Source organism: Pithys albifrons, chromosome 12 (genome assembly GCF_047495875.1).
Source record: "Pithys albifrons albifrons isolate INPA30051 chromosome 12, PitAlb_v1, whole genome shotgun sequence".
In the NCBI taxonomy this organism is placed as follows: Eukaryota; Metazoa; Chordata; class Aves; order Passeriformes; family Thamnophilidae; genus Pithys; species Pithys albifrons.
This window is the reverse complement of record NC_092469.1, coordinates 21,886,035-21,911,996: the sequence shown is the minus strand read 5'-3', so window position 1 is coordinate 21,911,996 and position 25,962 is coordinate 21,886,035. Positions and strand designations below refer to the sequence as shown.

General features: G+C 52.3%; 1 protein-coding gene across 5 annotated transcripts in view; it reads right to left on the bottom strand.

Moving 5' to 3' along the window:
- Positions 1-4,924: 4,924 nt before the first annotated feature.
- ZFHX3 (zinc finger homeobox 3) overlaps positions 4,925-25,962 on the bottom strand; it is a 127,362-nt gene continuing 106,324 nt past the window's right edge. For all 5 annotated transcript variants that reach the window (XM_071567924.1, XM_071567923.1, XM_071567926.1 and 2 more), the window contains 3 exons: positions 18,603-18,705; positions 12,669-18,104; positions 4,925-10,094 (listed from right to left, as the gene is read on the bottom strand). In XM_071567924.1, the coding sequence (XP_071424025.1) occupies positions 8,524-10,094; positions 12,669-18,104; positions 18,603-18,705 (7,110 nt within the window). In that variant the 3' untranslated portion in view covers positions 4,925-8,523. The remainder of the gene's footprint in view (positions 10,095-12,668; positions 18,105-18,602; positions 18,706-25,962) is intronic.

The following is a 25,962-nucleotide window of genomic DNA, read 5'->3' as shown; positions in this document are numbered from 1 at the left end:
GTGGACAGCCGGGGGCTGTGCCAGGACACAGGGACATCTGAGTGATGTACCCATCACTCAGGCACATCGTGGAGGGTGGCTCTGCACCACCGAAGTGTGTCAATGCCCACCCGTGCAGAAACGCTGTCCGTGGAACATGGCCCAGCTCTCCTCTGCAGCAGCTTCGAGGAGCCAGTGGGAACCACCCCGGTGTGATTCTAACCAGACCCACACCCCTTGTCAAGCACCTTCTGCTGCAGACTGAGAAATCACAGACCTTCTGCCCAAAGCCTTGCTGACGAACACCTTTCCCTGAACACGATCGGGAGGTGCTGCGAGAGGCATCAGCCCCGCAGCTCCCCTGGGTGCAGACCAGCCCTTCCCCGCTGCCCAGCCCCGCTGTGCTTGGCAGGCTGCGGGCGCGGTGGGGACACCACGGATGCCATCGGGGCGGGCCGGGCTGGCCTTTCCCGGTGCCCCCGCGGCACTGCTGCCCCACAGCGCGGCAGCCTGGGCTGCAAAGGGTGCTGGTAAGGGGGGTGTCACCAAATGCCCGAGGAGCATTTCCGCTGTGCCGGGGCCACCACGGTCTAATGGCAGCTCCCCCGAGCCCAGCGGGGCCAGGGGCCGTGGGTCAGACTGGGCACCGCCCGTGCCTGCTCTGCTGCCCCCGGGGTGCGAAACCAGCAGCCCCCAGCCCCGGCCGAGCCCCCGCGGGGGAGAAGGGGCACCGAAACAAAGTCATTTATATAATGTGTCTCCCCGCTGAGCCCCTAATGGCTGGCGCTTTTGTTCTGCAGTGGCTGCCTGGCTGTGATGGGTAGAAAGCCGCAGTCTCCCTTTGTTCCACGGCCTTATTCAGCAATTTAGATCCATCATAAAAATCAAATATGCATGTTGCAATCGCCTTGCGTACAACAGCTTCAATTTTCGCCTTTCTTTAATTGAACTCCATGGGAGAAAGAGGCAGGGCCGGGGAGCAAGGGGCAGCGGGAGAAGCGCTTTGTGTTTTTGTTCAGCAGGCTGTGAAAATGGGGAGTAATGAAAATACTGAATTTTTATCTTTGCCTCATTATTAAAAAAAAATTCGGACAGAAATTCTTGATAAAGCCTCCCTGGCAGAGGACAGGCTGTGGGGGAGCAGCCTTCCTTTCCCCGCACGGAGGGGACGAGGCTGAGAGGGACTGGGCGGGGGTGACCCCGAGGCAGGGCTGGGGACAGAGCTGGCACCTCCTGCTGCCACCACAGGTGCGGCTGGGCTGACACACCATGGCTCGGCTCCTTCTGTCCTTCCGGAACGCCAAGGTGCTTCTCTGGAGCCGAGAGCAAACATGTATCCTCAAAAATTCCGCCCTCACGTCCCTTCGCAGCTCCCCCGGCGCTGCTCGGGCAGGTCCCGGCGCCGGCGGTGGCTGTGCCAGCACAGCCCGGAAGTGCCAGGCATCGCCCAGGGATGTGCCAGGGGCGTCCTCCCCACAGCCCCCAGGGCGAGGGGTCCTGCAGGGACAGAGCCGCAGCCCGGGCTCTGGAGCCGTGTGGGCACACGTCCCACCTTGTCCCCACCCCCTGTGAGAAGGGGACACGCTCCCTGGGTGCAGAGCCCCGAGATCTGCTGTGCCTTACGCTGTCTGGGCAGGAAGGCCACAAGGCGATGGGGAACGTGCTGGGTGTGTGCCAGGAACCTTTCCATGCCACTGCTAATCTGCCCTGGAATGGAGGACCTTTGCAGATGGCTTTGCAGAAGTCACCTGCCTGCCCAGAGCTGTCCCAGCCCCACAAGGCCCGGCAAGGATGGGGCAAAGCAATGCACGGTCTTGCTCCTGTGTCTGTCCCCATGGTCCTTCCTGACCACAGGCACACAGGGGACCCCTCCAGCTGCCCCCACTGGTGCACGGCGGGGCCAAAGGACATGTGGCAGGGCTGGTCACGTCCAGTGTCTCTCTGTCCTGCTGCATGTGCTGATCGCAGGCGCTGCTGGAGCAGGAGTGCCACAGTGGCACACAACGGACACTGAGTAGCTGCTTAAAAACGAACAGGTGCTGCTCTGCCAAAACACTCAGCATTCCACACCACATCAACCTGGCTGTGGGGGAAAAAGGGGCTTTGCCTTCTCTCTGCCCTGATGACAATTTTCTGCCAATTCTGATTTGGCATTGACCTCCCTTGGCCCCCCTGGCATGCCCAGTTCTGTGCAGTGGCTGTGGCAGGAGCCGACCCACTGACCCACCACTGCAGCCTCAAGCCATGCTGGGCATGGCACTGACGGCTCAGCGAGGGTGGAAGTGCTGGGGGGGAGAGTGTGGGCACTGTGCATGTGCATGTGTGTGTGTATGCAGCACACTTGCATGTGTACACGTGTATGTGTGTGCACATTGTGCCCATCCTGGCCAGCAGTGGTTTGGCAGAGAGCTCCCCTCCCCCATGCTGAGAAAAGACCCTTTTTCACTGTGACAATTCAATATAATTGAAAGTTTGCTTAGGAAAGAGAGTCTTTTTAACTGAACATGCTCACAGCTGAATCGATATGAATTATACAGCACAGAAGATGCCTAGGGTATTAAAACATTAATTAAGTAACATCGTGCTCCCATCTAAACCAACAGCACAATACCATTTATAGATACCACTGTCTGTTCTCTGGGGCACAGTGTGAAGTCTCCCCTTCGTCCCTGCAGAGGCCAGGGGAGACCTGGAGGTCTGTGGCTCCTCCATGGCTTGGGTGGGCACCGTCCCTTGGGGTGGGACAGTGGGCACAGCCGGGTGCCTCAGACCCGTGGTCCTGTGTGGGAGGGAAGGTGCTCATGGGCACAGGGCTGTGTCTGTCATTTTGGTGGGGCTGCCCACCCACTGCCACCTGTGCCCTGCCAGTGGGTTGGGGACAACCGGCTGGGTCCCGCTGGGGACGAGGTGCTGGAACCAGCCCCACGAGGCCCTGCTGAGGGGCCACAGCCTTGACCTGTGGATGGTGCCAGCACTCAGCGCCGAGCTGTCCTCGCAGAGCTGAGCTGTGGCTGTGGTTGGATTAGCTCACATCAGCCCGGGGACCAACACACCGACTCTGCAACACACCAAAATAGAAAGCCATTGGAGTGAAATCAGTGTCTTCACCACATCCCCTCTGGCAAAGCGTTAATTAAAATGACTCTCTAGTGCTTTAGATCATCAGGTGTACCTTGTTAATGAGCTTGGAGGAGAGAACCGGCACCACATACGAGTTTAAGCGCTGATGGATTTAACCCTTTGCCACTGCTGGCACAGCCTGGGCCCGGTGGCAGTTTCCCAGCACATCCATCTGAGTCAGGGATGTTGTGGCTCTCAGCAGCCTCCAGACACCGTTTGGCCAAGGTGTGAGCGTGGGACCCTGCCTGGCTCAGCAGGGACCAGCAGGAGCGACGTCGCTGCAGCTGCCACGCTGTGCCAGGGCCGAGCCCCCCTGGACCCTCCAGCTGGAAACGCTGCTTCAAATCCATTGGAACGGCAGGTCCTTCTCCGGTTGTATAAATATGCATTTATTTGGTCTGTACAAATGCACTAATGAGAGCTGAATCTCTTTGAGATGATGGCAATGAAAGGTCATTAAAAATTGCTCCCAGCCTCCTCTTACCAGAATCACAGTATGGAAAAACCTTTTTATTCTTGTCAGAGGTTCGCACAATTCCCATGGACGGGCTGCTCCGAGTAGGAGGCTCATGCAGAGGTTTTTAGTTTGCAGTTTGTGCAGCTACTCGAAGCCATTTACACCTTCCTGAGCATTAACGAGGCACTTCCTCAAGGGTGGCTGTTTTACACTGGAATTCAACTCAGGAATAAATAGCAACGTTATATAATAAACTTCCCAAACAGCTGGTTTGGGAACAGCAGTGACATTAATGTAGTGCAGCGTAAACAGTGGCAGTGGGGGGGGTCACACCAGTGACCTCGTTACCCCTGCAGTCCTGTCCACCTGTGGAAAAGGCAGGATGGAGTTTTCCCATTAAAAAACCCCCAATCAGCTGAGACAGTCCAGATCCCAGTCTGTTTAGGCTCATGCCAGAAGTACAGTGCCCAAGCCAGGGACTGGGCCAGGCAGCCTGGCCAAAAGCAGGTTTTGGAGTCGAGCCACAGCGAGTCCAGGTGCACTTGGCCCACCACCCTGGTTGTCTGCAGCACAGGGTGTCCCCTTTTGAGGCTGCTCCTGGGCAGGGGCAGGGCTGGGTACGCCCGACTGTCTGGAGTCCAGGGGGAGAGGGATGTTGGCAATTTTGACCTCCTTTACTTTGTAATTCATGGCTTGTGGAGGGTGACTCAGTAGGAGCCCTCAGGAGCTGCTGGACTTCCTCCCCGTGCCCTCTGTGGAGCTCAGCCCCTGCTCCCGTGGAGGGTGAGGCAGCCCCTTGCTGTCCCGGTGGTGGCACCGAGGACACCACGCTGAGCAGGCATTCACCTCACCTGCTATGGTGGGTGTACATTATTTATTGCTGCAGTTATAAATTAGGGATGAGCAGTGGCCCATGTGACTCCTTTTGGGTGGATGTGGTCCTTATTAATGAATTTGAAGCATTTTCTGCTGCAAGGGGCAATTTTTGGCAAGAGAATCATGTACTGAACACTCAGCAGTTCCTGTGGGTTCCTCCCCACTGCAGAGGGAGTGCAGCGGGTCACCACTCGCCTACTCACCTGCGTCTCCTTTTGGCTTAGCAGCAGAAGGAAACAGATCTGAGTTTATTTTACAGGTTTCATAATGACCATGAAGACATCGTGCTTTCCCTTCATTACAGCACCTTGCCCCAAATCCTTTAACATTCATTTCATAACCACGTGGGCAGGCCAGCGCTGCACGGGGACACACAGCTCTGTGGTGGTGCCCCCCTGCACGGGGCAATGCCACGCCATGTCACACCGTGCCACGTGGCACACCCACCCGACACGGACCCGGCACCGCACACGCGCACATTGAGACGAGAGCTTTGGCTCATTTTTTTTTAATGTATCACAATGAGCAGGAAACATACGTGATGAAATAGTTCCAAAGGAGTATATTCAATTACCATCTACAGTCAACTCAACTATGACAACAAAGTCTTTTGTGACAGTTTGTTTAAAGTTTTGAAAGTTCCATGTGGTTTGTTTCTGTCAGTCTCATGTATTTTGGTACAGTTCAAGATCAGCATTGTTACAGTAACAAAAAAGCTAACAAGACTACAGTATAGAAAAACACCAAGAACATCATTTTTGGTTTCACTTGCTCTAGTTTTGTACATTGCAAAGGCTGTTCATAACCCTCTTCACCTCATTTATGCTTTCTCTTCTACCCAAACTTGCCCTCCCAAATAAAAACGGAAAAATAGTCAATGCTTTGTTTCACAGTGGGCAGTATCAGTGCCGACCAACTGACCGACCGACCAACCAACCAACCCACCCCAATTTCTGCTTCTATTTAAAAGTTTAATTATTTCTTAAAGCAAAATATATTTCAGCGAGCGTGCTGGCTGTGTCCGCCCTCCTTGTCCCCTGCCAGCCCTGGGCAGCCCCACACACCCCTGACACTTCTCTTTATTCTCAATTGTATGAAACTTTGGCCATCTTCACCACTTAAAAAAGCTTTTTATTAAAAATAAAAAAGAAACCTGCTCAATGCTAAGTTTGAAGTGTTCTCCTCCTGCCCAGCCTGGCCCCACCCTGTCACTCGCTGGAAAGGCCACGTGTGGGCCGGGGGTCACGCAGGGGCTCCCCCGGGCGGGCGCGGGGGCTCTGCGGGCACGAGGCCGGGGCTGGCAGGGCCGGGGGGTCCCAGCGCGCCCATGGGGGCCCCTCGCTGGCCCCAGGCAGCTGCACTGCAAGAGGAGGCAACCTCGCACTGAAAATTTCCTAGAAACATTTAGAAAAAATACAAGAAAATTAATTTATAAAACCTTTTAGTGGGTGGGAAGGAGGAGGGGGGAGGAGGAGAGGGAAATTGCACTATGACCAAACAGTATAATTAAAAAACTGAAACAAGACAAAACAAAAGGATTTCCAAAAGAGACCTCGCGGAATTGGACAGATAAAGCTCGTGGTAAACCGGGAACTGGCATCACAGAGAATCCAAACCAAAACAAACAAAAAAACTTCTATATGATACAGACAGAGTAACATACAACAGTTAAATGGCAAAAAATATATATATATTTCATAGAATTACAAACAAGATAAAATAATGGAAAACAAAAAACTGTACAACTTTAGAATTTAAAAAATGTTCATCTCAAACACAGGGAGAAATACAAGAACTTCTGTTAAAGAAAACAGTTTGTTAAAACAGCAAATGCTCCGTGGGTATGTGGTTCTGGTTGTGACACCTTGTGCTACAGCTGGGTCCTGGGAGGAACATCCGGTGGTTCGCGCTTCAGTATCGACTACTTAAAAAACAATTAGAAAAGGAATATGCACTGTGCATTACCCTAGAAATATGTACAACTGTTCAGGATCTAGTCTTTCATCGAACTAAAACCAAAATTCCATAAAAATATAAGTGTCCCGCTAGAAACCAAACCCGTGCTCATCTCTCAGATGCTCCAGTCTCTCGAGGAGGCAGCGAGTGGCTTCGGCCCGGGGAGGAGCGGCTGGAGGTGGTGGGAGGAACCTGCATTCACAGTCTTCCAAGTTCCCTTTTGAAGCAGGAGGAGGATGATGATGGTGGGGAGAAGGCTCTCGCGCTTTCGGGGGCAGCGGAAACGGGGAGGGGAGAGGAAGGTTGTTTCTGTTGGCATTTGGCTATGGAAGGGAAAAGCAAAGCATCTACATCTCCAAAATCTACGTTTTAGCAGCACAAAGATTTCCTTTCAAAGTCCGTGCTGGCCCTGGAGGGGGCTGGGGGGCTCTGGGCACCCCCGAGCCCGGCACCTGCTGCTGCCATGGAGAGAACTTGGAAAGAGAAATCTGCCTGGGGTGTGCTGGGTGCTTGCTAAGAGTTGTCTCTCTGCTTGCAGAAGAAGCACAGATAACAACCTGGGTACTTTTTTTATTCTTTATTTAAACTTAGACTTGTTTGTTTAAATCAGAAACAAATTCTCAAGTAAAAAGAATCCTTTTTGCTCATTCTGCACCAGTGGTGAAGGGTATGTCTTTGGATTTTTATTTAAAGCATGAATTTTCTTTAGAGAAAAAAAATGTAACAAAACCTTTTTTTTTTTTTTTCAAAAGAAGGAACAGAGTGCAGCCTAATTACACAAACAGAACTGATGCTCAGAGGTCAGGAACCGAGTCTTTGAAGCATTTACAAAATGAGGAAAGGAAGAGGGGAAGAGAAAAAAAAGAAGAAATGGAAAATAAGAATGAAATAAGTGCACAAGGGTAACAGACACAGGTAAATCGTATGTATACGTCTTAAAAAGTTTCAAACCCCCAACAAAAAATATTCTGCAAGGGATCCTACTGACCCCCAAAACCCTTTGAACCTCTTTCTTTAGATTTTATAAAATAATTATGCAACCACCCTCTAAGAAATGAAGGTAGTGACCATAAGTGGAAGATTACAGGATGGGGACCGGGGTAAAGGTACAAAGGGGAGAAAAGCTCAGGCGAGTGGATGGATCGCAATCTATCTGGCTAGGAATGAACAAGACAACATCAAATGAGAAGCCGTCAGCTGGACCATACAAAAGCTAAATGTACACAAAAGGGTTTTTTCTTTTAAATCTACCATACTGCTTCAGTTCATTTCCAATGCAACAATCTACTCAACACCAAAAATGGTCATATCTATCATAAATACAGAAAGTCAGTTGTTTTAAAACTTTTTTTTTAAGCTCCAAGTCCTCAACACTCTTTGTGTGGTTTTTTTTTTCTGAAAAGTGGGAGTGCTTAACTTTTTCCCTTGGAATTGGCTTCAGCAGAAAAGCTACCCTTAAATCCCCGAAAAGCTAAAGCAGTTCACATTGTTTTTCTCTTGAACACTTTCTGCCCATTTTAAGTTAACGAAAAAAAAAATCCTTTTCTGGAACAAAACCAAACCAAAACAAAAACCCCAAAACAAACCAAAGAAATTTTATATATATATATATATATATATAAAACAATGATTCTGAAAACAGAACAAAGTGTGAGCGATTGACCTGAGAATAAAAAGACATTACATTTCTTTTTTCTTTTAGCAAGCCATTGGTATCTGAATGCTAAGATAGCAAGAAATTTAGAACTGTCTCCAGGTGGGCTGCTTTCCCATACAGCGCTGCCGGGCTCTGCTGTGCTATCGACGGGGGAGCGGACGGGGCATGTACAGGGCGCGGGCGCCGCGGGCGCGGGGAGGCAGCACGGGCCTTCGTCTCCCAGACCAACAGTACCTTCGAGAGGACAAATGTAACAGATTTTTTTTTCTTTTTTAAAGTTTTATTTTATTAAAAGGAAAGGAAAAAGAAATGTAAAACCCACCGGCATCGTTATATGGGAAAACAACCCACGCTTTTTCTTTTTTTCTTTTTTCCTTTTTTTGGTTAGAAGCTTTGGAATTGCAGTTAGTCTATTTTTGAAATTGGTTTGTTATTAACTTTTTTATTTAAATTCATTTTCATTGTTCATCTTCAAAGCTTACAATCTGAAGGTGTCCATTCCTACGCTAGCTAGACCACTGTCCTTAGGGCAGCCGGGGTCCCGGGGCCCCTCCGCCGGGCTCGCCGGTCCATCTGACTTTTGGCTAAGATCCGTGTCAGACTCCTCCGAATAGTCGTCTGTTGGCATCGAGGGCTGAACCCCTGAGGTGCTGCATGAACTTGAGGTAACCGTTGAAGATGAGGAGAGAGGAGGGCAGGGCGGCTTCCCCGGCGGGGCGCGGGGGGCTGCCGGGGGCCAGGGCTTTCTGGAGGCGTGGGGGGAAGCCGGGGGGGGCCGGGGGGGCGGGGGGCTGTCGTTTGAGTGAGCGGCCGACTGCGAGGTAGATGCGGTGCTGGGGTCGGGGGGGCAGGCAGAGTGAGGTAATAGACTGGGGTGCTCTTTGGCGTTTCTTGCTGCTCTTGTGATTGTTCGGTGTTTGTGCGGGGCTGACTCGAGATGCTGACTGAGGGCTTCGTCCCCACACACCGTGCTCTCGCACGCCACGCACTGGTACGAGCCGCTGCCCTGGCTGCTGCCCGTGGGCACGTGAAGCACCATCTCATGCAGGTTCGCCACGGACTGGCCGAAGAAGCAGAGGGACTTCAGGTGGTCGCTGGCCGTCTCCTGGTCGCCGAAGCACGCCTGGCACTTGCGGCAAACCAGCTTGTACTGCACCTTCGGGACGATGAAAGGGTCGCAGAGGGAGTCCGCGCCCTTGCCTTCCGCTTCAGGCTCTTCTTGGGGTTTGGGCAGGAGGGGGGACACCTCGCGCGGTGCGTTCTTCTGCTCTTCTTGCTTGGGGGGTTCTTTGGCAGGGTCTTTGTCCGGGGTGGCAGCCCCCGTGGGGACAGGGGTTTGGCTTCCTTTGGGCTGCGGCACTTTCTGCTGCTGCTGCTGCTGCTGTTGCTGCTGCTGCTGCTGCCGCTGCTGCTGCTGCAATGCCTCCTGCAGACTCTGCTGGTATTGCTGGTACTGCTGCAGCAGCGAGCCGGGCGACAGCCCCAGCAGCGCCTGCGACAGCGCGGGGCTGTAGGGGAACAGCCCCTCCATCCCGTACATGGGCTGCAGGTACCCGCTCTGCAGGGCGCCAGGGATCTGTGGGGCGTAGTAGGGGGAAAAGCCGGGAACGAAGTAGGGAAGGAACTGGCTCGTCAGCAGGGTGGTGGGGTCTGAATTGAGGGCGGCCTGCAGCGCCTGGAGCTGGGTGGGCTCCACCGCGTACTCCATGGTGGGCAGCGGGGCCGCCAGGGCGCCTGCCGGTGCTTCCCCCTTCTCCTTCTTGGGCCCTGGCAGGGGGTCCCCCTTCCCCTTGGGTGTCTTCTCCTTCTCTTTTGCCTTCTCGCTCTCCTTGTCCTTACGTGGCGGCGGCTGCGGCTGCGGCTGCGGCTGCGGCTGCGGGGTCGTCGCCGGGGGCTGCTGCGGGGCCACGGCTGCTGTGGCTTGTGCTGGGGTGGGTGAGCTGAGCGCAGCCGGGGGCTGCTTATTTGGTAATCCAGAGGTGGGGAGGCCGGGTGAAGGGACGCTTGTGCTGGGCAGGCCCATCAGGTTGGGTTTGGGAGAAGTTAAAGCTGCAAGAGAGGGACAGAGAGGTGAGGAGTCACTCAGCACTGGGCAGGCAGAAAGCATGAGGAAGGTGACCCCAGGCCACCCCACAGCTGCTGCAGTGTGGGTCAGACAGCCCGTCCCTGCTCCTGCCCGCTCTGAAGAATGGCTCCTGTCCAACCCCACAGGCCCGTGCCATGGGCACAAGCCCCCTCAGCCCCCACCACCTGTGGCTGCCTTGGCTGCGCTGCTCAGTGACACTGACCACAGTGCCTGACCCCCAGCACCCAGAATGCCCAGCACAGCCGATGTTTCACTGACTCCGCTGAAATTCCCAAATGACAAACACTGATGCCGGGATCTGATCCAATGTGTCCTTGGGCCAAAGGGATGGAGCAGCAGGACGGTGCTACACCAAAGGGTGGAAACCCTCAGTACTGAAAATCTTGTTAAAACCTCCACAGACTGGGAAGTCCTGGTCATGGCAACTGGGAACTGAAAGGCCAGACCAGAGTTATTTTGTCCTTATTAGGCTGGTGTTCGTGAATCCACAAACTTCTGATGCAACCCCTTCTAATGTCAGAGGCTCTGAGCACTCAGCTTCTGAGCAACTCCAGAGTTTTATGTGGTGTTCAGATATTCCCCCTGGGCACAAGTGCTGTGTCTTGGGTGGAATTAGAAGCATAGTGATGCTTCCTCTTTGAGATGGTGGAATGTGAAGTCTGTTCCTCTTCCCAACAGCAGGAACACTGAGTAACAACACTGTCCCTGGTGCCTATTTCTGCTCTCACAGCCGACAGTGGTTGGGGGTGAGATGAGTGTGGCTCCTGGAGTGACCTCCATTAGTCATGGCTGCTGCAGCTGGCAAATGTGCCTCTGAAGAGGAAAGTTTTGCTTGGGAAGCCCCTCAATGCCATCTGGGGAAAAAGACCCCAGAAACAAAGCTCCAAGTCCTGCTGGTACAGCCCCGTATGCTCCTGGCCCTGGAGCAGGAACCTGCTGCAGGATCCACCTGCTGCAAACCCATGAGCGAAAACCAACCTGTCCCTGGCGAGCCTGAGTCCCAGCGCTGTGGCAGGTGCTGCTGGGGAACAGCCTGAGCAGGACCAGTGGCAGACCCTGGAACCAGCTGTAGAGGTACAGTGGCTTTTATTTTAGCTTGTACTGCCAAGGAGCCACAGAGGTCTGGGAGGAGGGTGGCTGGAGCCAGGAGGGTTCAGCCATGTCAGATCCAAACCCTTCTGAAACCTGTGTCTGCTCCTGCAGTGGTGCTGAAACTACAGTGATTTGTGATGGCAGGACAGGTACAGAGGGAGGCTCCCCACAGTAGCCCTGGAGATCTCAGATAAGGGCACATTATGGATGGACACCCTTAAAATGGATGTTCCCCAGATGAACATTCCTCAGAGGTTCAAGTGCAGGAGCACCAGGTAATTCACAGTGTCCGCAGCCTTATCTGTTCTGACAGGCACGGAGCTGCTGTGGCCTGACCTTTGGAGCTTTATCTAAAGGCCACAAATAGTCTCTTTGACTTTCTAAAGAGCTCAGTCCTGTCTAGGCAGTCACTGACACTGTTTAAGATTCATCAGACGCAGTCCCATTTCCTCAGGACACATCCTGTGCCTCCGAGAAGAGTAAATGCAACAATGTAGACTGAAGTGCAAAGAGGTAATTTTAGTTGTTGTTACAAATTTGGAGCACTAAGAAAACAGTGGAGAGAGACCTGCAACAGGGTGACAATATGATTTTCCAAAGAGATGCTCCTGGCCAAGTGCTCTGAAATGAGATCTGTGGTGAGAACAAAAGGGTGGCATGGAAAACCCCTGGCATGCAGAGTGCTCCTTCAGACCCACAGTGAAACAAGGCCTTTGGATCATGTTTTCTAGGTCACTGCTGGTGACTGACCCGCGCCCCCCCCGTGTTTGCCACATGGCTTACACTTTCCACCTATCTACAAGCGAAAGCAGCATCCTCAAAAGATAAAGTCCAGTATCTGGGATTAGGCCACCCAAAGCACTGTGCCAAATTTCATTTTTATGTAGCATTGCTAAGAAAAATCTTATTAAAATACAAACTGAATTTGTCCAGCAACTACACTGTTGTTTGTTGAGAAGGTACTTTCAGGTCATGCCCACTCATCACTCAAAACCTATCCTCAGCTGCACTGGGATTTGTCCTGGAGCTCACCACAGGGCCACCTGTCTGTTACCAGCACACCACAACTTTCCCTAAAAAGAGTTTGGATTTTTGAACACCTGGGATGGCACCACATAAACTGAATTTAATACCAAAAGAAAGAAATTATAATGCATTAGCACATTAGTTCCATTGGATAAATCCTCTATTTTCCACTCATTGTAGGTGTTTCAGGATTTCTAGTCTGTGGTAACACACAGGGATATGTGGCATGTCGAGACATCACTCTAGTTCAGACTTTGGCTAGAAAACCTGAGTTGAGGAATTAAAATACCTACTGCTTATTCTCTGTGAAGTCACCATGCTGGAATAACGGGCCAGGAATCCTGTTTCAGTCATTCCGAGGGACGACTGCTTGTGCTAGAGAGTGCCAAGTGAAGGTGTGCCTGAGCACTCGTACCCACCTGTGTTGGATGGAGTGAAGCTGGGTAAGGATGGGCTGTTGAGGCCTGGAAGTAAGACTGGAGGGATGCCCTGGAGCGCTGGGTACGCAGCAGGAAGGTTCAGAGCTTGCAGGGGAGTGTTGTCAAACATGCCCTGCTGTTGAGCTGCCAGACCAAGAACCTCATTGGCTTTTTTGATCCGGTCCAGCTCCTGCTGAGCCATCAACTGACGTACAGTAGCTGGGTCAAAATACTCCTTTTCCTTATCCAACTGGCTTCCAATGGTTTCTTTAACTTTGGAGATATGCTGTTGAGAGAAGATATGGTCACGTACAGACAGCCGAGCGCTGTACTTGATGCCACACAAAGTGCACTCTGTTTTGGGTCCCTCGTAATTTGTTTGGTTTATACCAAAATGCTTGGCCATGCTGAGTTTTGACTTCTTTTCTTTTGCCCTCGCATTCTGGAACCAGACCTGAACAACTCTCTTTGGCAGTCCAATGTCATTGCCCAGAACCTCACACTCCAGCATGGTTGGTGTCCTGTAGTCATTAAAGCATGACTTTAGAACCTTGAGCTGGAGATTAGTCATCTGAGTGCGAAAGCGCTTCTGTCCGGGCCGGTCCCCGCTCTCGCCAGACTTGCTGGCTGAGCCACTTGCGCCAGGGCTGGGCGAGCAGGGGTCTGCAAGGCTGGAGGTTTCGCTGTAGTCCACGGTACCTTCATTGTCGTACTCCTTGCTGTAGAAGCTGGGAGCTGGGCTGACCAGGCCAGAAGACAGCCGATCTTCGTATTCAGACATTGCCATCATGGCAGCTTTTGTCAGACCTTCGCTGGGTCCCGATGTGGATTTGGTTTCGGTTGCAATGCCTGTTGCACTATCGTTGTCTGCGTTGCCTTCGTCTCCTGTGGTGGTGTCTGTGATTGCGGTGTTGACAGAAGAGCAGTCATCGTTGTCCAGCTTTGTCTGGTCAAAGCTCAGATTGACTGAGGACATGGAGGGACTCTCGAAGTCTTCAATCCCTTCTACCTTAATGGAGGATGGACTCAGCAGAGTTCGAGGTGACAGTTCCATGCTCTTGTTCACCGGGGAGAGGGGAACGCTCTGTCCATCACTGCTAGTTGGTGGCATGTGGGAAAAGCTGGCTCCATCAAAGATGTCTCCCTTCACCTGGAGTCCCCCGTCACAGTCCAGAAGCATAGCAGACAGCGTCAGGTTGTACCCAGCTCGCTTGGCCTCGTGCCAGTGACGGGATCGGATATGAGCTTCCAGAGCTGTCTTTGCTTTAAAGAGAGCTCGGCAGAAGGGACACCTTCTGTGGGCTTGGGCTGGCCCCACCGCTCGGAACTGCCCCTTCCTCTCCCGTGCACGAGTGTTCTGGAACCAAACCTGCACCACACGCTTCTTCAAGCCCACTTCATGTGCAATGTGATCCAGCATCTTCCGTGTAGGGTTGGAGTCAAGCAAGTATTTCTGGTACAGAATTTCCAGCTGCTCAGGGGTAATGGTTGTCCTTAGACGTTTATCCCTTTGGGGTTCTTCTCCCCCAGTCCCACTGTCATTCTCTCCAGGGCTTGCACTGGCCTTTTCCTCCAGCTTTCTCTTCAGCGTGTTCATGGTGGACGTTGGAGTTGACGGCGAGGTGGCCGAGCTTGCTGGAATCTGTGGCAATGTTCCAGACAGCAACTGGCTCGCCAGTAGTGGATTACTGGGATCAAAAAGCATGAACGGCATATCCAGCGTTCTGTCCAGGAATGGCGGGTGGATAAACTGGTTCTGTGCACTCAGGAAATGGAGCTGCTGATGCTCCTGCCAATGCTCGAAGGAAGGAAATGCCAGTTTACACTGGTCACACTGGTAGGGGATTAGTTGAGGAGGTAGGTTTGCCAGCTGCTGAGGGGTAGAGGTGTGAATGGGTTTGAGGGAGAGGTGTGAGAGCTGAGATGGACTTGGGCTTGACTGTGACAAAGAGCACTGAGGGGGTTGAGGAGGAGGTGGCTGTTGCAGTGAAGAGGGGGAGGATAACTGTGAAATCTTTTGGTGTGCTGAACTTGTCTTTTGTTCTCCTTGGTCCTGTTGCTGCTGAGACTCTTGCTTTGGTTGCACTTGCTTCTCTTGGGTTTGGTTTTGCTGTGTACTTGGAGGTTCAGACTGCTTTGGTTTCTCTTCTGTAGCTTCTACTTTAGAACTAAAGGTGGAGGAATCGTCTGCCTCTGCTGTGAGCTGCAGAAAAGCTGAGGAGGTTGTGTTGGCTGAAGATGTAGGTGTGCTGTAAGCTTGTGAGGGCATTGGTGTGCTGCAGGAGGAACTGGTTGGAGTCAAGAGCTCCATTGCATCCATAGAGTCTTCATTCTGGCTATCATCCTGTCCATCCTCATCCTCATCTTTATAACAAAGCTTTTTCTGGTGTTTAATGAGATCAAAAATGCGCTGGAAGACCAGACTGCACTTTTTGCACTGGTAGTTCAAGTTGCTTGTTCTAATGTACCTGTCGTTTGTGAGCTCGCGTCGCTCCCCATCTTTGCCCTCTCCCTGATTCTCGTAGTTTTTCCTGGCTTTCTGACGGGCATTCTGGAACCACACCACTATAACACGTGTTGGGAGGTTCAGCAAGTTAGAAAGCTGCTCAAATTCATCGTCCTTTGGGTAAGCATTGGCATCAAAGAAGTCCTGCAGGACTCTGAGCTGGTAGTCAGTAAAGCGTGTCCGAGAGGACCTCTTGCTCCCCCAGTACTCTGGCTTTTGAGGCTCTGGAGAAGGAGGCCTTGAGTCTATCTTCAGCTCTTCCAGGCTGGTAATGGGAGGGTTGCTGAAGTTATATGGGGAGTCCTTGTTACGCTGGCGCTCCTTGAACAGGGTGTTTCTGAACCAGTGCTTGATCACTTTTTGGGGCAATCCAGATTTGTCTGCCATCTCTTTGATCTGTTCCTCACTTGGGGAATTGTTAATGTCAAAATACTGCCGAAGGACTCTCAGCTGGTCGTCAGTGATCCGTGTCCGTGGCCTCTTGTTCTGCTGCTGCTGGAGAAGGCTGGGGTTGAGCTGATGCTGGTACAACTGGGCCAAGTCGGCGGGCAGGGGGTCTACAGGGCCCAGCTGGGGTGGCAGCTGTGCAGGTAATGTCTGCAGGGGCATGGTTTGCATCATGAGTGGTGAGAAGATGGGGAGTTCCATGGGCATGGAGAGCTGGGTGAGTGGCACAGATGGCTGGGCTGGTGCAATCGTGGGAGAGGTAATTGGTGGGGCTGAAGTAGGGATGGCAGGAGCAGCAGCTGGCTGAGGAGGAGCTGGAGGGAGCGGAGGAGGGGGTGGTGGAGGTGGGGGCGGTGGCTCAGGGGTCTGAGGCCGCAGTGGGTACAGTTTGTCGTAGTGTTCTCTGTACTGTTTGGCAAATCTCTCTAGCTGCTTAAAGGGAAAGTAATGTTGGTGAACGTGCTCTTGATGGCTCTTCAGGATGAGGATGTTTGAGAAGAACTTGCCACACGTATTGCACTCCAGCTTTTCCAAGTTCTCACCTTGCTCTGTCTTCCCATTTTTCTTCTGCACCTTCTGCTTGTTCTCGTTGTACTGAATGACGAGCTCAAAGCCAAAGTTTTCCAGCAAGGCTTTGGTGGCGTTGCCCCTCGCATCGGAGGCGATTCGTGGGGGCAGGACGGAGGGCTCCGAACTGCTACCTGGCACAAAGTCCTTCTTCTCCTTGGGCTTTATTAAGTTATCAGGCAGAGACTCCTTCAATGTTACACTATTGTCTCCCCTCTCTGCATTTTCCCTTTCCCGTGGTGTTTCTTTATCTTTCTCCTTCACTACGGATTTAGCCTTCTTCTCTGGGTGCTGGCTCTGCTGTAACAGGACGGAGTGGGGTTGTGATAAGGACAGCTGACCTTGCTGCTGCTGCAAGAGCTGTGGATGGCTCTGCTGGGGGAGCTGAACTTGTGCCTTCAGGTCCTCCAGCAAACTTGGACCTGTCCCAGTCAATGTCAGTGCACCGCTGGTGACAGGCAAGCTGACTTCTGGATTGAGCTGAAACTCAGCACTGGGGATATAGAACGGGAACAGAAGATGCTGCTGCTGCTGCAGCTGCAGAAGAGTCTCGGTAGTCATTGGAAAGTGCGGCAAAAGTGCTGGGTTGAAGAGCTGGGACTGCAGGAGAGCAGCCTGCTGCTGCAGCTCCTGCTGCAGGTGGGCCTGGACCTGTGCCTGTGCCAAGGTTTGGGCTTGTTGCTGCTGCTGCTGCTGCTGCTGCTGCTGCTGCCTGGATGCAATCATGTCTGCCAACTTCTTGCGGTTCACCTCTTTGGGCTCCGAAGGGGAGGAGATGTTGGTGCTTACAGGGTTACCCAAGGGAGGAATTCCCACGCTGTCGCTGGACACCTGGTTGAGCAGGCTGGGGATGGGAGTGGTGCCCGAAGTGCTCGTGCTGGTAGTTGCAAAAGCATTGCTGTTGCTGGCACTCACAGGGCTTGGTGTGGATGAGCCCAGGGAGAGGCTGCTGCTGCTGCTGTTGCCAGCCCCATTGCTGCTGCCCCCCGCAGCCTCCAGCTTGGCCGCGCGAGCCTTGGTCTGGTGCAGGACAGATCTCATGTGGATCTCCAGGGTAGAGCTCTGGCTGTAGGCCACGTTGCAGGTGTTACACTTGAAGGGTTTGTTGTCTGGGCTGCTGGTGGGCTCAGGTTGCCCAGTAGCAGACTCTTGAAGGGCTCGTTTCAGTTTATGCAGATGAGAAACAGAATTGTAATGGACCAGGAGAATGTTCTTCTGCGTGAAGGACTCCTTGCAGACTGTGCACTTGTATGGGCGAGACGGATCTAGGAATTTCTCCATAGTGAAGTTAGGGCCCTTCCTGAAGGGTAAGGCCCTTTTTGGTTCTGAGCCAGAGTCCTCCTGCACCGAACCAGAATCGCTGCCTGTTGGGCTCTGCTTATCTTCCAGGTCGCTCTCCTCCTCCTTATCTTCCTCAACTATTATTGTGTGGTCCTCTGCAAGTGAAGGGTCACCCATAGCGAGGAGGTCTCCGTTGACCAAGAGACCACCATACAGTTGCTGAATGTCAGCCTCACTCAGCTCCAGGTGGCTGGTTTCCAGATGCTTCTTCAGGGCCTGGAAGGTTCTGAAGCTGCGCTGACAGAGGCAGCACATGGTGGCTGCCCGGATGACGTGGTACTGGGAGTGGAGCTGCAGCTTCTCAATGGTTTTGAAGGCCAGGCTGCACTGGTTGCAGCGGTACTTGTAGACGTGCCGGTCAGACACCGGCAGCTGAGGCCGCTTGGCATGGACATCGTTGAAGTGTGTCTGCAGGGCCGCGGAGCTCTTGAACACCTGGCTGCAGCCCTTCTTCCAGCACAGGAAGCCAGAGTCCTCCCGGGCAGCGCCTGGATCGGCTGGAGCAGGCTTGGGGTCCCCGCTGTGCTCTGCACTGTCCAGTGGCAAAAGGCTCTTCCCCGCGTCCTCAGAGATCTCTGTGAAAACAGAATTGGAGTAAAACAGCAAATTATACCAGCACACCAGGGTGGATCAACACTCCCCTTCAGTCCTGAATACATCCATGTTTTTTCTCTCCAAGACAATGAGTATTTCCAACATTTCTCCTCTATCTTCATTCATTTATTTCAGTACCAGCCCATTACCCTCATCATGGCCCATTGCATAAACCTACACAATTTACTTCCTTGCACACTTTGAATATCTGGAAATGATTCACACACACACACACATCTCTTTGTGCATTTATCACCTTCAATTCTGCCTATCAAGTGAAGGCCATTCAGCCACCTCTGTCTTTACTGTTCATTTTTGATGTCCTGCCTATTTTCAAAAAAGAAGGTGCATCAAACTGAACAGAGTATCTGAGTCTTGGTCCTACCAAAGGTAGGATCAGCAAGAATGAAACTGGTTCCTGACCAGGTGATGGAGCTGGGGGAGTGGTGGGACCATGGACCTCGCTGATCTGCACTCACCAGGCTGTTTCCCCAGCTCCTCTGTGCCAGAGTTCCCATCCTTCTCTGGAGTGGCTGCTGGGAGGAACATGCTGCTGGGCATCATCACCTCAGGGGTTGTCACCTGGAGAGAGATGGAATGGACATGGGGAGAAGAAAAACACAGGCAAATATTTAAAAAATCTTCACTGGCAAAACTAGACATCAGTACTGTGAAGTCAGAGGTGTCACTTTTCACAGCTCACTGAAGACTCATATTTATTAGACAAAGCTCACATCAGTCAAAAGTGTTTCTACAGTTACATTTTGGACATAATTAGCAGTGCACACTTGAAGAATAATCTTATTATTAATATTTTTCCTTTATGTAGAATTCAGACTTTGATCACTGACAATGTTTTGTCATGGGCTGTGAAACTTCTTGTGCAACCAATTAGGTAGATAAGTTGAAAGGCCCACCTTAAGCTGCTGAAAACATAATAAGGCCCCTAATTAAATCATACCTCGAAAAGTACACTGTAATCTTGAACCAGGGAGCATTGCAGCACTGTTTTCAAAGTGTATTGATGCAGGGAAAGGAGGGGCATGAGAAAGAAAAGTACAAATGCAGAGAAAGGTGACAAAGGAAAGGATGAATAAGGAAGGACTAAAAAGAAAGCAAATTGCAAAATGAAAAGCTTTCGGTAACCCTTTCCTTGCTCATCTTATGTGTTCCCTTTGCCCCTCTTCAGGTCTTTGGCTAGATGGTGCACCAGCAAAACCAGTGCAGTGCTGGGACACCCACACTTCTGAAGAGCTGGAGAGTCTGCATGGCTCATCTGGAGAGGCCCTTTGGAAGAGCCAAATGCACACACTCACCCTGTTTGGAAAACCATTTCTTTGGATGTACTTGGTCATACACAGGCACAGAAACTACCTTGCCAGCAGCCTGCAGGTGGCTGGCATCAGACACAGGACAACAGATGTCCTTCTGAATGTCCAGAGCCAATGACTCACAGCACTGGAATGCTGCCTCACAGCACCTGGACAGACAGCCCTGTGTCCCCATCACCACCCCTGTGTGTTCCAGCACATTGGCTGCCAGTGCTGGTCAATGCCTGTGGCAAGTGAGGACCCCTCTACAGCCTCGAGCAGCTGCCCATGCCACCCTGCTGACACCCAGAGAGTGATGCCCTTTCATCAGGTGCTCTTGGTGTTGCCTGTGGTGCTTCTGCTCCCAGCCTCCCGCTGCTGGGAAGGTGAGTGCAACTAAACACTCTCAGACAGGTGTGTTTCCTGGCAAAACAAGCCCCTCCATCCTTCTGCTAGACAGGGAGAGGGCATCTGAACCCTGGATTTCAGAAGAGAGGGAGTGCATGAGGCGGCTTCATGCCTTGGCTTTCTGCACAGCCAAGGACCACTGGGCTCCAGCTGAACTGCAGGAGATGGGAGCACACCTGTGATGAAGCTCAAGCTGGAAAATCTCAGGATGAAATGGTGGCACAGGAATGGCTGTAGAGCCTTGGCCTGAGCCATCAGGGCCATGGAGCTCCCTCTCATTCCTAGGACAGCTGGTGCATGGAGGTCAGTGCCGGGTCCCATGGATGCCAGCAGGGAAGGCAGCTGACACATCCAAAGAGGCAAGCTGAGCACAACAAACTCATTCCACCTTTTACTCTAAGCAGGAGTGTCTGATGGCTGCAGGTGGTGGGTTGGGAGACATGAAAGGTCACTGGTTAATTCCCAGTAGCTGGGCTTGGAGGAGGGGGACAAGCAGGGAGCCCGAGGAGGGGAGGCAAGAAGAAACCGTCCCTCTCAGCTTTAGCAGCAGGGAGAGTTCTTTCCTAGGATCTTTAGGAATTATGAAAAATAAATCATGAGAAATTAAAAAAAACCCCAACAGAGTAGAAAAAGAATGAAATTATCTAACACCTCAGCTGCACATCATTATAGAGCTGTGGCTTTTCATAGGCGTTACAGTACGGCAGCCATCCCCACCACCACGCTCAGTACGACGGATCAGTAATTGTTTTCATACACTTTAATTAGAAAAACTCAGATGGCTATGAATAATAATGGAAAAGAGAGACTTTTGCACTTGAAAGGTTGAAGTCAATCAAGTGTGAATGACGGCAAAAAAGAAAAAAAAAAGACACCAATTCATCAGGCCTCTGTTGTCTCGCCGCGTCTTTAATCATAATTCCTGATTGGGATTCAAGAAGGCAGTAAGCAGCGGTTCTTTGTCTGCCTTCACCTTCCGTCAATTAACTCTCCCCGAAATATAATCATCAACCTCACGTGCTCCTCTGCATCTTAATCTGGGGCTCCAAACCACTAAGTCCTGCCCTATATGTGTTTATGTAATTACCTTTATCTACCTGCATCTCCACAGCCACCATTCCTTCCCTTCCTTCCACCCTCCCTCCACCACAGAAAAAAAAACAGGAAAAAAAAAGGTGTGAAGAAAAAAACCAGCTGTGGTACATTAAATTGCTACAGGCACAAAATCCCCAAAGGCAAACAAAAAAGCTCGGGGAAAGTGCAAGACAACTAGAAATTCTGGGTATAGATGTGGGGAACTGCAGTGGTGCAGTCACAGCAGCTGGCCTTGGGGAGCAAACCCCTGGAAACAAGGCACTGGCCAGCTGCTGGATCCACTCAGGCCAACTGGATCTATCCAAGCTGCTCCTGCCCCTTTCCTACACCTTTATCCAGGGCAAGACCCTTCGTCCCTTCAGCCCCACAGACCAGCCCTGAGTACAAGGAGGGCAAATGGGCTGCACATCCTCAATTATTTTCCACTCACATGGAATTCTAGACTGCCCTTTTTGTAGGGTTTGTCCTTTTACACTGCAAACCCACCCTAGGACACCCCATTTCCTTGGACCTAGAGAACTTGTCTTGCGTGCTGGGGCTGCTTTTCACATAAGCCAAGAGCAGGGGTACGATGGCACAGAAAGGTGCAGTGCCCCTGGTGCTCTGTGACATGGCACTTTGTACTGCAGATGTATTTCATGACATTAACTGATTCAGTGATGGAGAGAACCGTGTTTATCTGGAGCACAGCCCGTGTTAACACGTGTGGCTGTCAAATGCTCTCCACCTTCCTCTCACCTGCACAGGTGATACCTGGCGTATCATCTTGGCATCCCTCCTCAGTTCAGCATCCCTCCCTCTGCTCGATTCCTGTCTCCCTGTCTAAAAAGTCTCTTCAACACTGCTTTGTGATGGCAACACATTCAGTCAGTGTGAGCCATTCCTAAACACAACCCCACAGCTGTGAGTTCAACAAATGTGGTTTGTCTCCTCCCTTCCCTTCTCCTGCAAATACCTGTTCTGTTCTTCTGTGTCTAACACCAAACCATACCCACTGGGCAGCTGCAGCCATCATCTCCTGGCCCACAAGCCACCAGCAAAACCCCTTCCAGCATGGCACCCCTTATCAGTCACCCTGGATCCACCTCTGTGCACAGCCTGAGCTCACTGGTGCCTGTGGTTCTGACAGCTGAGTTCCCTCTTTGTTCTCCCACTGTTAGCACACAGAAGGTCCTTAGAGGATGAGAAGCTGTCAGACAAACCTCTCTTGTTTCCAAGGACCCTTCCTTTTGGGTGAAATTCAGACCCCTTCAGTAGACAGAATTTCTTTAAGATGACCAGATCCATGGACAGGCAGGGGCACCCCACTTCAGCAGCCATTTCTAAGGATGAGGTGGCCCAGGGAGGACCACATCTCCTGCCTCCCCTTCCAGTATCCTCAGCAGATCACACATGCCCTGACACCTACAGACCTGCCATCATGCTGGAGAACAACCAGCCAGCCCACTCCTCACCAGAGACAACCTCCAGCAGTGACATGTGCAGCTCCTGCCACCACCGGCTCTACTGGACTTTTAACGACTGACTGTAGAGCCTCCTGTTGGCAGGGCTGGAGGATCAGAGCACAACACCCACCCATATGACACCCACATATTGCTGGCATGTCCAAACATTACTCTTGGTCAGCAAGAACAGCCAGCTCCCCTCCCAATGCACCTGCCCTGTCCTGTCTCTGGATTGAGGCACCAAATGCAGGGAAAGTTCCTCCAAAAATGCCTCAAAATGCTGAAATCGTGTGGCTCTGGAGAGAAAGCCTTTAGAAGGGGTCTGAGGAGATACATCACTGTCCCCATGTCCATGCAACCAGGGGAAATACAGACAGGAGGCAAGGTTCCCCACCAGACAAAGGAGGTAATTTCCATTACAAAGAGAGAGAGAGGGTGCTGGAGTGAAAAGCTTCATTAGACTCCGAGAGGCAAAGCGATGGCAGTATACCAAGGTCACTTCTAATTTAGACCATCTAATTGGCAAACATGGCTCCAAATGGCTATCATCTCACAGGGCTCAGAATTAATGAAGCCCGATTATTTTCATTACCTTCATCCGAGATGGAGAATGAGACACAGAGTGAGAGGAAAAGGGGGGAGAGGGAGGGGTGAGAAGGAGGGAGACAGAAAAATTGAATGACAGCAGAAGGGAGAGAGCAATAAGAAAAGACAATGGGAAAGAGGGAAAAATGTAAAGATAGCAAGAGGGGGAAGTGAGATGGCAGGAATGGGCAGGAATGACTCCTGATGCAAGGGAAAAAAGAAAAAGATGGAAAGATGGCTGGAATACCGGGAAGACACCCTAAACTGAGGAAGGGAAAGCTGACAGCAGAGATGATGGGAGAGGAATGTGCAGAAGGATAAAGCTGGCTGTGGGAGGAGGGAGAGCTCCCGCTCCCGGAGGCTCTCGGGAAGTCGTCCTCTCTCCCAGCTCCAGCCCATCAGTCTTGTCACTCGCCTGTGCAGGCAAACTGCACTTCACCCTCATTATGGGGCCCTGCAGAGCCCAGCGGACCCAGGAAGAGGCTGTGATAGGAAAGATGGTGCCTGGCCCTGCTCAGAGTGGATGAGATGCCATGGGGAGTGAACTTGGCCACATTCATCCATCAGCTGAGTGGAAGGGAAGCTGATGGAAATGGGGGAACAAGCGAGCCCCAGGCTCTGTCCCTGTGTGGCACTGGAGCACGGTGTGCTCTCCGTTCCCTCAGCCAGCCCTGCCAGCCTGTCCCTGCACCGAGGCTGGCAGCAGGACGTGGGGTCCTGTGGGACAGCCAGCCCCGCTGCTCGCTGATATGGAAAGGAGGGAGCACAACCAGGCAGTTCTGAGACGCTGAGCACAAGCAGGAGCCGTTACCATGGCAACAGACATATTAGACACTGCAGGTTCCTGAATGGCGTCTGATAAGGTGTTATTAACTGGAGCCTCCTCCAACGCCGAGCACAGTGACACTGCGTCGAGAGGGACCCAGCTCCCCCTTGCAGAGACGCAATTCCCTCGCGGTGGCACCAAGACCTGCCCCACGTGACAAACCAAACAGGACCTTCATGAGAATGAGCAAAATTAGGACCCTCCAGTGCTGCCATGTTCTGCACAAACTCTACGAATTGCTCAAAATATGTCCTTGAATACAAAAAGAACCACGTTCTTGACCCTGTGCTGTGAGACCCAGAGCAGGAGAGGCAATCCTCCCCCCCAGATGTGTCTCTGGGTGCCAAAGGCCAGTGGTGATGGAAGGTGGGGAAACCAGAAACAAACACGAAGATGAGCATCATGGCTGGGCTAGTGTCTGCCAATCCCGGCAGTCTCGCAGCCCTGCTCCAGCACAGAGGCTGGGCTCACCTCAGGGACTGTCCCTGATCTTCTCTGAGAGGTTTCCTGAGCTCCTTAATGAGGGGCTACTGCCAGTCCCCTGTACCCTGGAGGACACAGACCTGCATGAGGACAGACCAGCCCAACGCCTCTGCTCCAGACCGCATGTCCTGCCCACAGCCTGACTCAAAACAAACCACTCCACACCAGCAAAACAGCAATCCCAGGCAAACTGGTTACACCTACTGGCCTAAGGAAGGGGCTCAGTTTTGCTTGCTGCTCTTAAAGGTCAAAACACCTGCCACCAAAGTAGTTAGAGGTGAGTAAGAGTTGTTCAAGATCTCAGAATGTATTTACACACTTGAGTAGCATCACTGAAATGGACACAGGGTGCACACTCTGTGATGGGACAGTTCCATGACCCAGGCACATGGTGACAGGCAGAGCCACATCCTGCCAAGGACAGAGGGGACAGGCAGCTGGTAAAGCAAAATGGGGAGATAAAGAGCATAAAGGTATTTATGGAGCAGGAACTGGAAGAGGCTGTCCAAAAAGCCTGTGGAGTCTCCTTCTCTGGAGATACTCACATGCTGTCTGGGCACAATCCTGAGCAACTGAACTGGGAGGCTGGACTGGAGGAGGTCCAGCCTTCCCTCCCAGCATTACCCACCCTGTGATTCCGTGACTCTGTCTTTGACAAGGAGTCACAAGAGGAATCACAGAATCACAGAATTGTTAAAAGTTGGAAAAGACCTTTAAGATCAAGTCCAACCAACAACTTAGCACCACCACCAGGTGACAATACGTCCCGTCAGCTGCTGCACCTTCCAGAAGCTTCTGTGCAATCTGCCATCCCATGCACTCACTTCATCATGCCAAGGAAATTGTACTTATCCTGACCTCTTCACAGGGAAAGCACTCAACACTTCTGCTCCACAGCGCTCAAGCAGAGACACAACACGTAAGATGCTGCCCACCACAGTAACCTGCTGCTCCCCACCTTTGTGGGGATGGCAGTGGACACACTGGGATGGCAGCAGCCACACTGGGATGGCAGCAGCCACACTGGGATGGCAGTGGACACACTGGGATGGCAGTGGACACACTGGGATGGCAGCAGCCACACTGGGATGGCAGTGGACACACTGGGATGGCAGTGGACACACTGGGATGGCAGTGGACACACTGGGATGGCAGCAGCCACACTGGGATGGCAGTGGACACACTGGGATGGCAGTGGACACACTGGGATGGCAGCAGCCACACTGGGATGGCAGTGGACACACTGGGATGGCAGTGGACACACTGGGATGGCAGCAGCCACACTGGGATGGCAGCGGACACACTGGGATGGCAGCAGCCACACTGGGATGGCAGTGGACACACTGGGATGGCAGTGGACACACTGGGATGGCAGCAGCCACACTGGGATGGCAGTGGACACACTGGGATGGCAGTGGACACACTGGGATGGCAGCAGCCACACTGGGATGGCAGTGGACACACTGGGATGGCAGTGGACACACTGGGATGGCAGCAGCCACACTGGGATGGCAGTGGACACACTGGGATGGCAGTGGACACACTGGGATGGCAGTGGACACACTGGGATGGCAGCAGCCACACTGGGATGGCAGTGGACACACTGGGATGGCAGTGGACACACTGGGATGGCAGCAGCCACACTGGGATGGCAGTGGACACACTGGGATGGCAGTGGACACACTGG